Source organism: Cnephaeus nilssonii (genome assembly GCF_951640355.1).
Source record: "Cnephaeus nilssonii genome assembly, chromosome: 8".
NCBI lineage: Eukaryota > Metazoa > Chordata > Mammalia > Chiroptera > Vespertilionidae > Cnephaeus > Cnephaeus nilssonii.
In genome coordinates, this window is record NC_137079.1 from 15,695,147 (window position 1) to 15,710,619 (window position 15,473).

General features: G+C 42.0%; 1 protein-coding gene across 1 annotated transcript in view; it reads left to right on the plus strand.

Annotated features, from left to right (window-relative positions):
- The window catches only part of LONRF1 (LON peptidase N-terminal domain and ring finger 1), a 31,358-nt gene extending 22,166 nt beyond the window's left edge, over nucleotides 1–9,192 (plus strand). The window contains exons 9-12 of the mRNA XM_079778923.1: nucleotides 2,926–3,084; nucleotides 3,203–3,365; nucleotides 4,652–4,804; nucleotides 7,346–9,192. Of these exons, the coding sequence (XP_079635049.1) occupies nucleotides 2,926–3,084; nucleotides 3,203–3,365; nucleotides 4,652–4,804; nucleotides 7,346–7,504 (634 nt within the window). The 3' untranslated portion in view covers nucleotides 7,505–9,192. The remainder of the gene's footprint in view (nucleotides 1–2,925; nucleotides 3,085–3,202; nucleotides 3,366–4,651; nucleotides 4,805–7,345) is intronic.
- The last annotated feature ends 6,281 nt before the right edge of the window (nucleotides 9,193–15,473 follow it).

Sequence of the window (15,473 nt, forward strand, 5' to 3'; positions counted from 1 at the left end):
ACTACCCTTGAAAACAGGAGAAACCTTCTCGTGGCAAGCTGGATCCCTCCTTTAGTTCAACCCATATAATGAATCAGAGGCATATTTCAAACAAATATTGGTCAGCTTCCCCTGTCCTAAACAGAATTTTTTAAAAGTTCATTTGGTAACTTCCAGATGTTCTACTGGGAATTATTGACTCATTTAAGCAGCATTTTAGGTGGGGGAGGGTTTCTTAGAGTGACATCAGGCAGTGGAATCTGGAATGGAGAGGTGGAGCTACGAACAGTGGTTGCTGGGAACAGCTACCTCAGGTATCAAGGCAGTGTAGGAGGAAGGCAGGAGACAAATGGCCAGGATTGGCAGCAGGTTTAGCCAATTAGAGGTTTGGAAGGTGGGGCGTTGAGTCCTGAAATTGGAAAAGGGTAGGGAGGTAACTTAGGGGACAAATTCTCAATTAATGAAAATATTGACTTGCAGAATCGAGCTAGTCACAGGAAAGTGAAAACCCTGGAGGTAACTTTGGGATTTAGTGGAACAGATCATTATTAAGAGTACTTCAGGGCTGATTGGGGCTGGGTAGGTTGGTCCTAGTTTTGTTGCTCTGTACACCTTTCTTTCTTGTACTTTTCTTCACCTACGTCTTTCCCTCTTTGACCAGTCATTTGAGTCTCTAAATTTCTTTCATAGGTTTTTAATTTCTTAACTCTTTTCCTTTCATTTTCTTTAATTCTGTCTTTAAAAAAATACACACACACACACACATACATATATATATATATATATTGATTTCAGAGAGGAAGAGAGAGAGAGAAGCATCAATGATGAGAATCATTGATTGGCTGCCTCCTGCACGCTCCCTACTGGGGATCGAGCCCGAAATCTGGGCACGTGCCCTGACCAGACCAGGAATCGACCGCCCTTACCAGACCAAGAATCGACTGTAACCTCCTGGTTCATAGGTCAACCCTCAACCACTGAGTCACACCCAGCCAGGCTCCTTTCATTTTCTTTTAACTAGACACACTAAAGAACAAAATTGCAATTTTTGTATGCTGTTTTTACTGAACAACTTTTGGGTTCCTTTATTTTAAATTATAAACTGAGAAATTTTATATTCACTTCTAAAAAAAATTTAATTGTGTTTGTAGACTCTTTTTTAAAAAAAAATATATTTTTATTGATTTCAGAGAGGAAGGAAGAGGGGGAGGGGAGAGAAAGATAGAAACATCAATGAGAGAATCATTGATCTGCTGCCTCCTATACATGCCCTACTGGGGATCGAGCCTGTAACCTAGGCATGTGCCCTTGACCGGAATCAAACCTAGGACCCTTCAGTCTGCAGGCTGACGCTCTATTCACTGAGCCAAACCAGCCAGGGCGTAGACTCTTCTTTTTTAGTATGTGCCCTCCAAATTGGGCCGTGGCCGTCAGTAAAATACTTTGGATCTTTTCTTTATGGAAATCGATATGATTTGTCTTCTCGTGGAACTGATATTTTATTGTGTGGTTCTATGATAGAAAATATTCTGAAGTGCAGATTATGAAGCTTTTTGATCAACAGTGCAAAAAGCTGCCTATAAGAAAGCTGCAGAGATACTTCAAATTCTTAAAACAGTGACACACCAGACCCCCCACAGAGCAGTGCAATCAGTGAATGAGGTGAATGACAGCCGGTAGTAACGGGAGGGGAGCTGAGGTGACAGAGGGAAGCTTGAGGGCACCTTGCTGCTCACTGATCAGGCTGTTTTCCTTAAGGGACGGGTCCTCCTCTGTCCTTACAAGTTTTGCTAACTAATGGGTCTATTGTTTTTTTTTTTTTTCCAAGTTCTTAGTTCATAAGGAGAGTGCAGTGATGGTAAAATACAGTTTTAAAAGTAGAGTAACTAGCACTTGTACATTAAACATGTTTTTATTCGATATTAATTTTTGTAACTTATGGTCTTTTTGAAGGAAAATTGGAAAATATAAGTGAGCAGGGGAAAAGCCGTAATGGGTAACCCAAACCAAGGAAGCTTCCTTTGGCATTTTGGCATATATCCTTTTATGTTGTAATATATATAAATACATCTTAAACACAGATGGGATCATTTTATTCATAGTCCACCACCTCTTTCCCATTAATATAGACATTTAAATGTATACCATGTTATGGCTATGTCATGATTTATTTTGTTAGTCTTTTTGCTTCTAAGTTTTGGCTACTGTACACAGTGCTGCATTGAACAGTCTTAGTACTTGTGGGAAAAAGTGAGCCTGTTGGTTCAAAGGATGTGAACATTTAAAAAAGTTTTTGATGTATATTGCCACATGCTTCTTCAGCATGGCTGTACTGTTCCAGTCTGCCCCCTGCACTGCCAGCTTCCCCAGCCCTTGTCAAAGCTGGGCACTGCCTGCATCCTCTCATTTTCTGCAAATCTGGCAACGGAAAATGTATCATTTTAATTACCTGGAAAAATGTTATTTAATTACCTATTTTAATAGTTTGAAAATATTTTTAATGCCTAAGAATTTTTAATGATTTGCATTTTGTATTTTCTGGGAATTCTTTTTTTCTTACTGTTATCTAAGAGTGACTAAGAGTGTTTTACGGATAAAAGATATTAACTCAGTCTTGTTACAGATATTTTAGAGAGATTTTAAATATAGAATAGAATTCTAGTCCATTACTTTTGGATTAATAAAGATACTGAGCTCTGTATGATAACGTGGCAGCTCGAATTCAGGTGGACTTGCTCACTTGTGTGCATAAGAGGATCACAAACATTGCTTTAGTGCTAACATTGTATCCACGTGAGTGGACTGATTCTTTTTTTGCCAAGAATAAAAGTTACCTTATTTAGGTCTACTTTCTTTTTGTTTGATATGAATTTATTACTGTGGCAAGCTTCACTCATTTTGCTTATAAATTCTGACATATAATAATGACACTTTTCTCTTCTTCAGCTTGACCAAGAATGTCCCAATATTTGTTTGCACTATAGCCTACCCCACTGTGCCTTGCCCTCTTCATGTATTTGAGCCAAGATATAGATTGATGATTCGAAGAAGCATACAAACTGGAACTAAACAGTTTGGGATGTGTGTCAGTGACACCCAGAATGGGTATGCTTTTTGTGTACTTTTAAATATTTTTATTTACATTGGAACTTTCCTTGAATATTGTTGAGAACATGTGTGTTTATTGCTTGAACTTTGATATTAATTAGAATTTTTCTTTTAGTTTTGCAGATTATGGTTGTATGTTACAAATTAGAAATGTACATTTTTTACCTGATGGAAGGTCTGTGGTGGATACGGTTGGAGGAAAGCGGTTTAAGGTTTTAAAAAGAGGAATGAAAGATGGATATTGCACTGCAGACATTGAATATCTGGAAGATGTTAAGGTATTACACAGTGTTGTTTTCCAGCACACCGTGGTGTACTCTGTCCTGGGCATTGTACAGGCATCCAGGCAGATAAAACAGTTTCTTCCTCTCAGAGACCCTCGGCAATGCTTATGCAGATTCGTTTCAGCTTACCTTTTTCTTATCTTGTTCTTAATCATTGTGAGTTCCCAGAGAACCTGGGAGACCAGACCTAGATACTCTTGTTCTCCAGGCTCAGCAGCCAGCACAGCCCCCAGAATGTGTGTGTGTGTGTGTGTGTGTGTGTGTGTATTTGCAAGGCAGGCACCTAACAGGTGCAGTGGGTTGAATTTTGACCTTTTATAAGTGTACAGTTTAGTGGCATGAAATGTATTCTCATTGTTGTGCAAAAGTAGATGCCTTTTAAACTTGTTTTGTGTTTTATTTCGGATCTTTAAAAAATAAAAAGCATGGGTTTTTTTGTCTCTTTTGTGCTGTAGACTCACCCTTTATATCTCAGAATGTTTTTAGAGTTCTTTTGTTGTTTTCCTCTTGAGTCATCCTTGAGTGTGAATGGCTGAGTCAGCCTGGTATTTGCTGGGAAGTGTTCATGTGTGTGGACTAGAGCGCTCCCTGGCAGGCAGTGAGTGGGAGAGAAGTGTGCATTAAGGCAATCAATGTGAGGTGGGTGAGCTAATGCTCCATCTTCCACCTGCATTCGTGAGACCACTCTGGGTCGCAGGCTGCAAGGCTGATGCATTTAATTGGTACTGCCATGATCCAGCAGTCTGCAGGGTGATGGAGGTAGCCACAGCCTTGGGCCTTTACAGCAGGAGACGTTCATCACTGCATAAATTATTCTCTGCCTTTTTATATGCTAAGTGATTTTCTAAAATTTTTTGTTTTTGACCCCATTCTGTGGTGGAAAATCCTGTTCCGCTTTCTGCCCTGTCATCTGCACCTTAATCCCCTTCCCTCTCTTTCCTTTTATTGTAGCAGCTGGACTCCTGCTCTTTTTGTTCCACTGCTTTCAAAAGCCACTGATCCATAAAGACCAAGGGAATTCTCAATTGGAGTAGGCCTTGGTCTAAGAACTCCCTCACAGTCTTACTCCTCCTCCTAATTGGGGGTTGTTAGGAGGGTCCGGTAGTACTGTATTATGTGAGACAGAAATATATGGTATGTATTGTATAAGAATAATACTCTTATATCCAGCACTGAAATAGGTAGTCCCTATTTTTCAGTTTTTTCAGATGTCTATGGGGTTGGTGATACTAGACAAGGCAGCTTAGACACAGAGGTCTTACTGACTGTTGTATTCCTAGGTGGAGAATGAAGATGAGATAGAGAGTCTCAGGCAGCTTCATGATTTGGTCTATTCTCAAGCCTGCAGCTGGTTTCAGAATTTAAGAGACAGATTTCGAAGCCAAATTCTTCAGCACTTTGGATCAATGCCCAGGAGGGAGGAAAACCTTCAGGTAAGATGGCTTTGATGTTGTTTCCAAAAGTATCACATTTTTTTAATAAACCCTTGTGAGTAGGTTTTTAAGGTTTTTTTTTTGTTGTTGTCCTTTTTACATAGCATCTCCTTTATCCCCGTCTTTGGAATCATGCCTGTATTCTCTAGCTCAGTGGTGCCCCCTGCATTTGATATGGGAGCGGGTGAGTAGGTGTTGGCTGTGATGCCCGTAGGAGTAAAGGCCAGGAAAGGTCAAACCCTTAACTGAGGGGCCCTTTTCAAGAAGGAGAAATAAGGCATTAAAAACGGGACGTGGTACCATCGGGTTAATTGTGACTGTGAGACAGCTGCACCTTTGAGCCAGTCAGCCGTCGTTCTGGGACAGTTGAGAGATGTAGATGTATCATTTTCTGTACTTTCAAAATTTTTTTCTCACCACCTTTTATTCCCAACTTTCAGCCTGGCAGTTAAATTCATTTTTGTCTCTTCATGTTTAACGCTGCACTCCTTGGAAACTGCTGTCCTTATGGTCTAGCTCAGGTACTTAGGGTTTGCTTTTAAGCTTAATCTAATTAATGTGTATCAGGCATTCTCTGGGCAAGAGATCTGTGCAGTAGGCACAGTGAGAGGCAGGAAAGAAGGGTCCCCAGCCTGGAAAATCTGAGCTTAGATGCATCAAAGCACTGACTTTTAGGCATAAGCATTTTGAATTAAAGAGAAGAAAATGTTTGTTGTCAGAAGGTAATAGATTTCATAAAGGAATGACTATAAGTAAATATGAAGATGGAGAGAGAACAGGTCCCACTGTGGTGCAGACTGCCTCTCAGCTCAGTGCTCAAAGGTCAGTGCAAGTCTGTCTGAATCCCAGCTGAGTCCTTCCCCTGAACTTGAAATTTCAGCATTAGACCATCTCCTAATTGAGCACTTACTCTGTGTCTAGTATGTTTGTTTTATCCTGTCTACCTGAATCTGATTAAGCTTAATAGAAAAGCTTTTGATAAGCACAAAATTGAATAAAGAAACTTTAAATGCTAACAAACCAACTTGTAGAAAAATTCAGCATTGCTTTCCCATAGCCTTTACCACCCTCACCTTTTATTGCCCTGTCCTCCACCTCTGCCGTCTGTTAGTCTGTATAAGGCAAGATTCAGTGAGGGAAAGAAGAGCCCCCCAGTCTGCTCCTGGAATGAAGGGTTTCTTGTAGGATGTAGATCGAACGCCCCGGCTTGGAGAAGATCGGGGACATCGTCAGTGGTCAGAGAATCTGCCACCACAGACCTGGGCCTGCCCCGGTGTTGCCTAGTGTCTCAGCTGCAGCCGCAGAGCAGGTGTTTTTCAGGAGTTCTCTGGAAGCTTCTGTAAATCTCACATCTGCCCAAACTTGGCAACAATCTCCAGAGAGTAATGGCTTCCTCTTTTCCAACTTACATATCTCACACAGGAGTGCCTCTCATTGGCCAGTCTAACCTGGAACCATCTGGGGAAGGGGGTTCTGGGGAATGTAGTTTTCTGATGTCTCTGATGTGCAGAAGGAGGTGGTTGTGGTGCTGACTAGAGCACAGACAATACATAAATGTAGAAATCTAGTTTGACTCTAAGAGTGCACTGAGACCAACACCGATACAGCTCCTTTTGTCATTCTGAACTTTCAGGTTCAATAGGAAGCAGTTCAACTGTAGTAAAGGTGGCTTAACAATTCTTTTGTATAAATTCCTGTTCTTTCAATAGCCAGTAGTCAGCCCTTACAGCATCAGGGGGACTTCTAGCTTTCTGAGGAGTCCACAATTCTTTGAAGCAATTTCAAAATACCAACTAACTTTAAAGAAGTGTTTTAGCCCTAGCCGGTTTGGCTCAGTAGATAGAGCGTCGGCCTGCGGGCTGACGGGTCCCCGGTTCGATTCTGGTCAAGGGCACAAGTTGTGGGCTCGATCCCCAGTAGGGAGCCATGCAAGAGGTAGCCGATCAGCTATTCCCATCATTGATGTTTCAGGCTCTCCCTTCCTCTCTGAAATCAATAAAAACATATTTTTAAAGAAGTTTTAAATATGCATGTTAAGAAAGCATTTCTCAAATAGGGACAATTTTGCCCCCATGGGACATTTGGCAATATCTGGAGACAACTTTAACTGTCACAACTAGGGAGGTGCTGCTGATAGAGGGCAGGGGTGCTGCTCAGCAGGCCATGATGCCCAGGACGGTTCTCATAACAATCAATCATCTGGCCTCAAATGCCAGCCACCTGAGCTTGAGGAAACCCTGCTTTGAGCAGTTCCCGCAGAGGAAAGAGTGTGGGCCGTGGAATCAGGTCTGGGTTTGAATGTTGGCTCTGCCACGTATGAGCTGAGAGATCTCGGACAATTTGTATTGCACTTCTGAGGTCCAGTTTTCCCATTTTATATGGGTATAGCAAAAGCCTTCCTTGCATGATTGTTTAAAGAATTTGAGATAGGACTTGATAGGGAAAAATGCTCAGTCAAGACTAGCTTGTTGGTGGGTGGTTGCTGTTGTTATCACATGGATACTTGTTTTATTAATCCTATGAAATGTTGATTATGTTTAGGCGACTCCTAACGGACCTGCCTGGTGTTGGTGGCTTCTTGCAGTTCTCCCTGTGGATCCCCGATACCAGCTGTCAGTTTTGTCAATGAAGTCTTTGAAGGAACGGTTGACAAAGATACAGCATATCCTGACCTATTTTTCTAGAGACCAATCTAAGTAACTGACTGCTTGGATCTTCCTTTAAAGTCACCCTCACCTGGCTGTGCCGATGGCCAGGTTGTCCGCTGCCTTTGCACATCCAGTGCTGGTTTGAAAAATGGATGGAAACTCTTGTGTTTTTTTTTATTTCCTCAACCTCCAGAATCATGTGGTTCTGCAAATGAATACCCTCAACTAGGATTTAGACCACTAAGAACTTGCACAGGAAAACACACAGCAAATGTGTTAAACCTCTACATTGTGATGAAGTTGCACTATGTACCGTATTCTAAAATGAAATGAGAACTGTGTATGCGTGTGGAGTGTGTGTGCGCGAGCGTGTGGGTAGTATGTGTGCATTTTCTCTGGCTTTAAGATTTTAAAAGAAAAAAAAAAGCCATAGAGAGCAGAGCTTGCCGAGGGTCATTTACTGCCCAAGTTTACAACAGTGGCGATACAAGTTTTTGCGAATTGAATTTGCCTCAGATTTCTCTGTCCAAATACTTCTATTTGCACAGGTATGTAAACTATGGTATTGTGTATCACTCTGTTGGAAATCCTGCTCTTGCTGAACTGTCTTGACCATTGACTATGATACTTTCCTATTTATGTAAATACGTGCACCCCAGTGGCCGATAGGGGTGCAAAACCTAGAGCCAGTTTTCAGGAACAATTGCAAACCTGACATGGTACTGTGCACCTACTCACAAAACACTCAAAACTGTGAAAATATGGTTTACATTTAATTGTACATAAAGGCAAATGGAGAACTCAATTCAGTACCAGTTAAGTTTGTACCTTTTAGGGGGCTTTTCCCATTAACTGCCCATCTATGTAATTTATAGTTTGACATGATGTGTCTGTTTAAAACAATGACATAGTTCAAACCCATAAAGGACCTGAGGGAAGAGAAGAAGCTTAATGTAGAACTAAGCTTTTACAGTCTGTTTTGTTTTCTAATTCTGGTCTCGGTGCAAATGTTAGTTATGCCTTACTCATATGACAGTTAGATCACCATGCTGTGACGTGGTTTATACTCATGCTGCCCTAGACACTTTTGTAATTATTTGTTGCAAACTTAGGACTGTCCCTATTAACTTTCTTTTATGTAAGTAATTTGTAAAAGTTTCGGAAAAACTTGCTTTTGCTTATTTAATTTTGAATAAAAGCTAAATTCATAACAAATTTTTCTTAATTTTAGGTCATTGTGAAAACAGTCAGTGGGGGAATCAAACTGCAGAGTGAAGGCACCGTTGGGTTTTGCTCAGTTTGTGCCATGAGACATTAACACGAGCTTTCAAAGTACTTTTCTTGGTCAAATGCAGTGACTTAAGGCCCTAGAACCATCCTCTAAAGCACTATTTTTCAACCTTTTAAAAATCCACGTCCCTTTATAATGAGGTTAAATACGTATTGCCCATTTGGGGCTTCTCTTGGTTAAATGGACTTGACCATTTAGGTCCCCACTCCCCCAGCTAGGATTTTCCAAACCATCTTTTAATATTGAATGTTGATATAAAAAATATGCTCAGAAATGACTGCCTCGAGGACCACCCCTTACCCCTCAGTTATGCTGATTGAGAATGTTCATTAGTTCTGCAGAAAAATTGTCTAAAGAGCGGGCCGCTTCCCAAAGCACCTTCTCAGTAGTTCTGAATTGTTAGGTTACACTTTCTTGTAATAAACTATTAAATGCCGTTAAACGGTGTCTGGGTAGTAGGAGTTCAGAGTTTACCTGTATAGTTCTCCAAATATGTATCAGGTGGCAGTATGAGTTACATGGTCTTGAATCTACATCTGTAACGTGTGCCTGAAGTACACACATGTGTGAGCACACACCAACACAAATGGGCTTTAAGTGGTCTCTATACACATGTACTAATAGGAATTCCATGGGTTTTATTTATCATCTGACCTTAATTTTGTGATAGATGATTTCTGATAGTTGCTGTCTATAGATTTATACAAAAAATATCCTTACAGCCATGGCTCAGTGGTTGAACGTTGACCAATGAACCAGGAGGTCACAGTTCGATTCCGGTCAGTGTACATGTCCAGGTTGTGGGCTCGATCCCCAGCGTGGGACATGCAAGAGGCAGGCAATCAATGATTATCTCTCATTATTGATGTTTCTATCTCCCTCTCTCTTCCTCTCTGAAATCAATAAACATACATTTTTAAAAGTATGCTTACAGAAAGAGCAAAGGAATCTGACACTTTCCCCCCTTACCACATTAAGTGACTAAGTTCTATGATGAGTTTGACATTTCAAGCCAAAGTAGCTAGTTGCTGCTCTTGTCTCCTTTACACCTGTCTCTACATGTCCGGTTCTTCCTGCTTTCCAGGGTCCAGCTTGGAGGCCTTCACTCAGCTGGAACTCTGAACTCCATAGCATTTTCCTCCTCCTCTGCTTCTGGCACTCACACGATAACTGAATTAAATACAAAATATCCTCTCCCAAATGCTAGGGCCAGTGTCCAGCATTTAGACAGATTTGATCTCTAAGACGTGCTGACCACTGAGCAGAATTGAAATAAATGCCAGTCAAGAAGGGAAATGGGGTAAGGTATTGGATACCTTTGCCTTCCTTTCCTCCCCAAATAGAAAAAAGGGACAGTAAGGAAAATGAAGTCTAATGGCATTGTGAAAATGAAGTCTAATGGCATTGTGAAAATGAAGTCTAATGGCATTGTGAAAATGAAGTCTAATGGCATTGTGAAAATGAAGTCTAATGGCATTGTGAAAATGAAGTCTAATGGCATTGTCAGTTGACCAGTGCTGTGGAGGAGCTTCTGAGGTATGGAAACAAAGCTGATACAGGAGACCAGAGGAGAAAATAGCTTCACAGAAACGGAGGACTGGAGGGAAGCCCCCGATTGGGGAGTGTCTTGGAAAGCTCTGGAAGATCCCGTGGGGAGGCTACCCTTGACACAGCTGGGTCATTGGCTCCTCCTCCACTTGGGCTGGGCAGCAGGTGGCAGCAGCAATTGTTCTCAGGCTAAAGCACTGAATGTGGGTATTGGGCCCAGGAAGACCTATGGAGCCTTAACTAGTACAGATCCCCATAGGACCTGTGTGACCTTGCTCACACAGCCGTGTGTTCCAGCGTGACCCCATAGTCCACGGGGTTGACTGAATGAGCGACCCCAAATGAATAGGGATCCCAAATGAGAAAGTGAATAATCAAATCCTAGAAATTTGAGATAAAACTCTAAACAAGACGACAAACTCAATATCCTTAGGTTTGAGAATGTGCAATTCCAAAAGGATCTGGGAATTTAATACTTTTCAAATAGTCCCTGACACCATCGAAGCATTCAATGAGTGAATCATAAAAATAAGCAAGTAGATGAGCTACACAGGATGAGTTAAAGAATAAATGAGGTGGAGAGTCGAGTGGGGCGCTTTCCTGAACACAGTGCAGAGATCAATACAGTCAAAATAGGAGGGGAAATTTGAGACATGGAAGTTTTAACGTCCATGTAATAGAAGTTTGAAAAAGGAAGAGAAGGAACAAAGTCAAGTAATTTTCCCAGAGCTCAAGAACTAAAAATAATCTTTCCTAGGGGCTAGCTTCATCTATCGAAAGGGGAACAAATAAGGCAAACTCACACAGGTGGACCAAGGACAAACGGCAATAACTCAGTTGACTAGCACTGCTCTGCAATGTGGTTATTGGCTGGATCACATGATTTTTCTTCCTAAGCCAATGTTTAGATGCCAACATTTAATTAATGTTTAATGTATAGGGTGTCACCCCAAAATGTATACACACATTGAATAATTATAAAGACAGTGTTGATTAAAATACACTTAATTTTCAAATTTGAGCTATCAACTGTTAAAGTGTGTATACACTTTTGGATGACACTATACAGTAGGTCCTCGGGTTACGTCGGAGATACGTTCCTCCGGCGTGACGTAATGCAGTTTTCGTCGTAAGTCGGAACCCACCTACATAAGCACCTACGTCACTCACATGGAGCACATACACAGCAGTAATGAAGTGAAACAGTAAAAACAATTTTTAAAGAAATATAACAATTCCTGACCTTTACTTGTGGTAAATAAATAATAAAAAACATAAAGCACATATGTATATACGTCAAAATGATGGAACTTTTTCTTTTATAAATAAATGGGAGATGGCGACATAACCACAAAACGACGTACGTCGAGTCCGACGTAACCCGAGGACTGCCTGTCTATGTTTTTAAATAGAGAAGACAATTGTGACCCAGCTCAGTTACATGAGCTCTCTTGCATACCTGCCTCCAAATAGCTTTTGGTTGGTCACCAATATTAAATGTATCCTTAAGCTTTTTGTCACAACTTAGGATAGTGAAAAGAATATAGATTTAATTTCAAAATGTGATAAGCACCACATTTAATTCTCAGAAAATCCCATAAAGTAGGTATTTTTGTCCAGATGAGGAAACTGAAACACTATGTAGTTAAGTAATTTATGGGTTGAATTGTGTCACCCCATCCCCCCCAAACATGTTGAAGTTTAAACTGTTGGAACCTCAGACTGTGACTTTATTTGGGAATAGGGTCCAGTGTGCAGATGTAATTGAGATGAGGACATACTGGAGTAAAGTGAGTCCTTAGTCCAATATGACTGATGTTTTTATAAGAAGAGGAGAAAAGACACAGCAGAATGCTATGTGAAGCACAAAGACTCAGAAGACAGCCCATGTGGCAATGGAGGCAGAGATTTGAGTGATATGTCCACAAGCCAACAAATGCCTGAGGGTATCAGAAGCTGGAAGAGGCAAGAAAGAATCCTCCCCTAAAGGTTTTGGAGGGGGCATGACCTTGGTGACATCCTGATTTGGGACTTCTAGTCTCCAGAACTGTGAGAGAATACACTTATACTGTTTAAAGCCACCCAGTTTGAAGTATGGCAGCCTGGGAAAACCAGTATAGCATTCATTTCAGATTGACACAAGGATTGTGATGCAAAGGCCACGTGGAAGTGGGACTGAACCTGGTTGAATACTCTTTTTCTGATTAAAATTGATTCTAGCAACTAATCCTATATAATAAAGAGCTAATATGCTAGTGTTTGTCATGCCATCACGCCGTAACGACCGATCAGCAGAAGGCTGCGTGCGCGGTAGGCACGTGTGGGTGGGCGGAGACTTGATGCTGCATCCTTCTGGACAAAGCTGCAGCAGCAGCCTGAGGCCCAGGCAAGCCGTGGATGGCGGCTGCCACTGCCCAGGGCCCAAGGCTCAGGCAAACTGCAGAGGCTGCGAGGGCTGAGGCTCAGGCAGCCATGAAGCTGACAGTGGCAGCAGCAGAGGCGTGATGGGGGCGTCGCCTTCCCCTGATTGTTGGGTCGCCTCCCGCAGGGGGAGGCCAGAGGCAGCAGCAGCGAGGGGATGATGGGGGTGGTGCCTTCCCAATCGGCCATGGTGAGCGGGCCTAAGCCGTCAGTAGGACATCACCTGAGGGCTCCTGAACTGTGAGAGGGGGCAGGCCGGGCTGAGGGAACCCCCCCTACCCCTGTGCACAAATTTTCATGCACCAGGCCTCTAGTCTGATATAACTAATTCTAGAGTTGGAGGATTTGTAAGTAGAGATAAAGTTGCCAGAAATGAGGAAAGGAAGAGACAAATCAGCAGATGAGACTCAAAATAATTATACCTTTTATTTCAGGCACATTCATAAATCATGTAAACTAGCTGGTAAATGCAAGACACATAAAAGCCATCCTCTCACCCCAAGTCAAAACATTGGAATGATTCTAGCATCTCATATGTATAACACTTACTCAATAAATATCTATAGAATGACCACCTATCAAGATAAATATCAACAGATAATTTTATGTTACCTCCAATTTGTTCACTTTTCAAAATTAAGAGCTCAGTAGGGTCTGCAGGGAAACAAATTTCATGAAGTGAAAGGTATCCATGTATTTACTGGGACAATGCAGTCTGTCCTTAGGTTATTTTCATTCTTTTTTTAAATTCATTGATTTGAGAGAGAGAAAAACCTCAATTTGTTGTTCTACCCATTGAGGCATTCATTGGTTGCTACCTGTATGTGCCCCAAACCCTGGTACAATGCCCTACCCAACCGAGCTACCTGACTAGCACTATTTTCATTTTTAATTTTACAGATTCTAGTAAATTTAATTTTTTTAAAATATTATGCCACTTCTGCACCATATTGTTGATAATATATGATGATTAAGAATGCCAAATGGAGAAACTCTAGTTCTCTTTACATAAAAGAGTACTATTTTCATAGATCTTTGGTTCCAAAAATATTAGCATTTACCTTATGCCCAACATGGATAGGTATTTGAAATACAAGTATCGGCCCTTTAGAAACTTAGATTCTGATCTGTTCATAAAAAATGTGTCCAGAAACACCTAAACTCCCTTTCTCTATGAGTTCATCTCATGACTTGTCAATCGTCCCAAATTTCTCAAAATTTCTAAAAATTGTTACTCAAATCTTTCCCAGCAGATGCACACAGGCGTCACCTGGTGGCCAGTAAGATCAACTGCAGGCTGAGATGTCAGCTTTTAGAACTGTCTGATTCCAGCCTATTTTCTGGCACAATCCTGGAGGAAAAAAAAAAGTGAAGGAAATAGGACTTGCTTGTAAATAGCTAGGCTCAGACCTCCTCCTGCCTCCCACTGGTCACCAGAAAGACTTGCGATGCAGTGGAGAATACTGCCAAACACTGAAAAGGGAGGGGTGGGTTGACTGCTCACCACACGCTGATTTAGATGATTGTTTTGGTGGCTTGTTTTAATGTAATTACAACAATACTACACATTTTAAAATAAAATTAAATAATGCGGACATGTAAAAAGCCAAGTTCAACATTCACCATTTCTCACCAGTTACCCAGCCACGTAAATGCTCTGTTTACGGTGTGGCCATGTTTTCAGAAGAGGCTTGCTGGAGGTGTCTTCATGCTAAATTAGTAGGAAACTGGAAAAAAACAATGCTGCAGGAGGCACCATCTGCCACGTTTCCTAAGTTGTAGAAATCTTGATAAATCTAGAAATTGCCCCCATGTGCTTTCACAGATCCAAAATTTGTAACAACTGACATCTAATCTAATAAAAGGGTAATATGCAAATTAACTGTCACTCTGACACAAAGATGGCGGCACCCATAGTGGCCAGGGCGGGATGCTGGTGTTGTCACCCTGGCGACGATGCCAGTGTCTTGCGCCCTGGCCGTGGAGGGCGGGAGGGCTGCGGACACAAGGCAGGGCTGCTGGGCTGGGGGTGTGCTCCCAGCAGCTGCCAGGCAGCTTGGGGCACGCCCCCAGCCCAGCGGACACAACGCAGGGAGGCCTCTGCTCATGAGCTGCAGAGGAAACACCTTTTCTGACCGCTCATTGGCTAAGCTCCCTGTACGCCGCCACTCACAGTGTTCCTGGTAACTTGGGTAATAAGAATCCAAGAAGATGATCTAGGGTTTTTCCATCTCACTCCTGGAGGAAAAAACTAAGGTCCGCTGCTGGAGGGCTAAGAAATGTAATATACTACCCTAGCCAGTTTGGCTCAGAGGATAGAGCTTCAGCCTGCTGACTGCAGGGTCCGGGTTCGATTCTGATCAAGGGCATGTACCTAGGTTTCAGGCTCCTCCCTGGCCGGGGCCCAGGTCAGGGCTCATGCAGGAGGCAACCAATCGAAGTGTCCCTCTCACATTGATGTTTCTCTCTGTCTCTTCCTCTCTCTTCCAAGCTCTCTAAAAATCAATGGAAACATATCCTCCAGTGAGGATAAAAAAAAAAAAGAAGAAGAAGAAAGAAAGAAATGTCATATCCTATGAAAGACACATCTTGAAAATGCCTAAAGAAAGTTGTAATTTTTTCGTGGTGAAGGGACTGGAGTCTGTGTTGATGAAAACACCTTGGTGGCTGCGGTGGCCGGCAGTGGCAGCAGCAGTGGGATGATGGGGCTGGCGCCTTCCCCTGATCAGCCCAGTCACCTCCCACAGAGGGAGGCCAGACT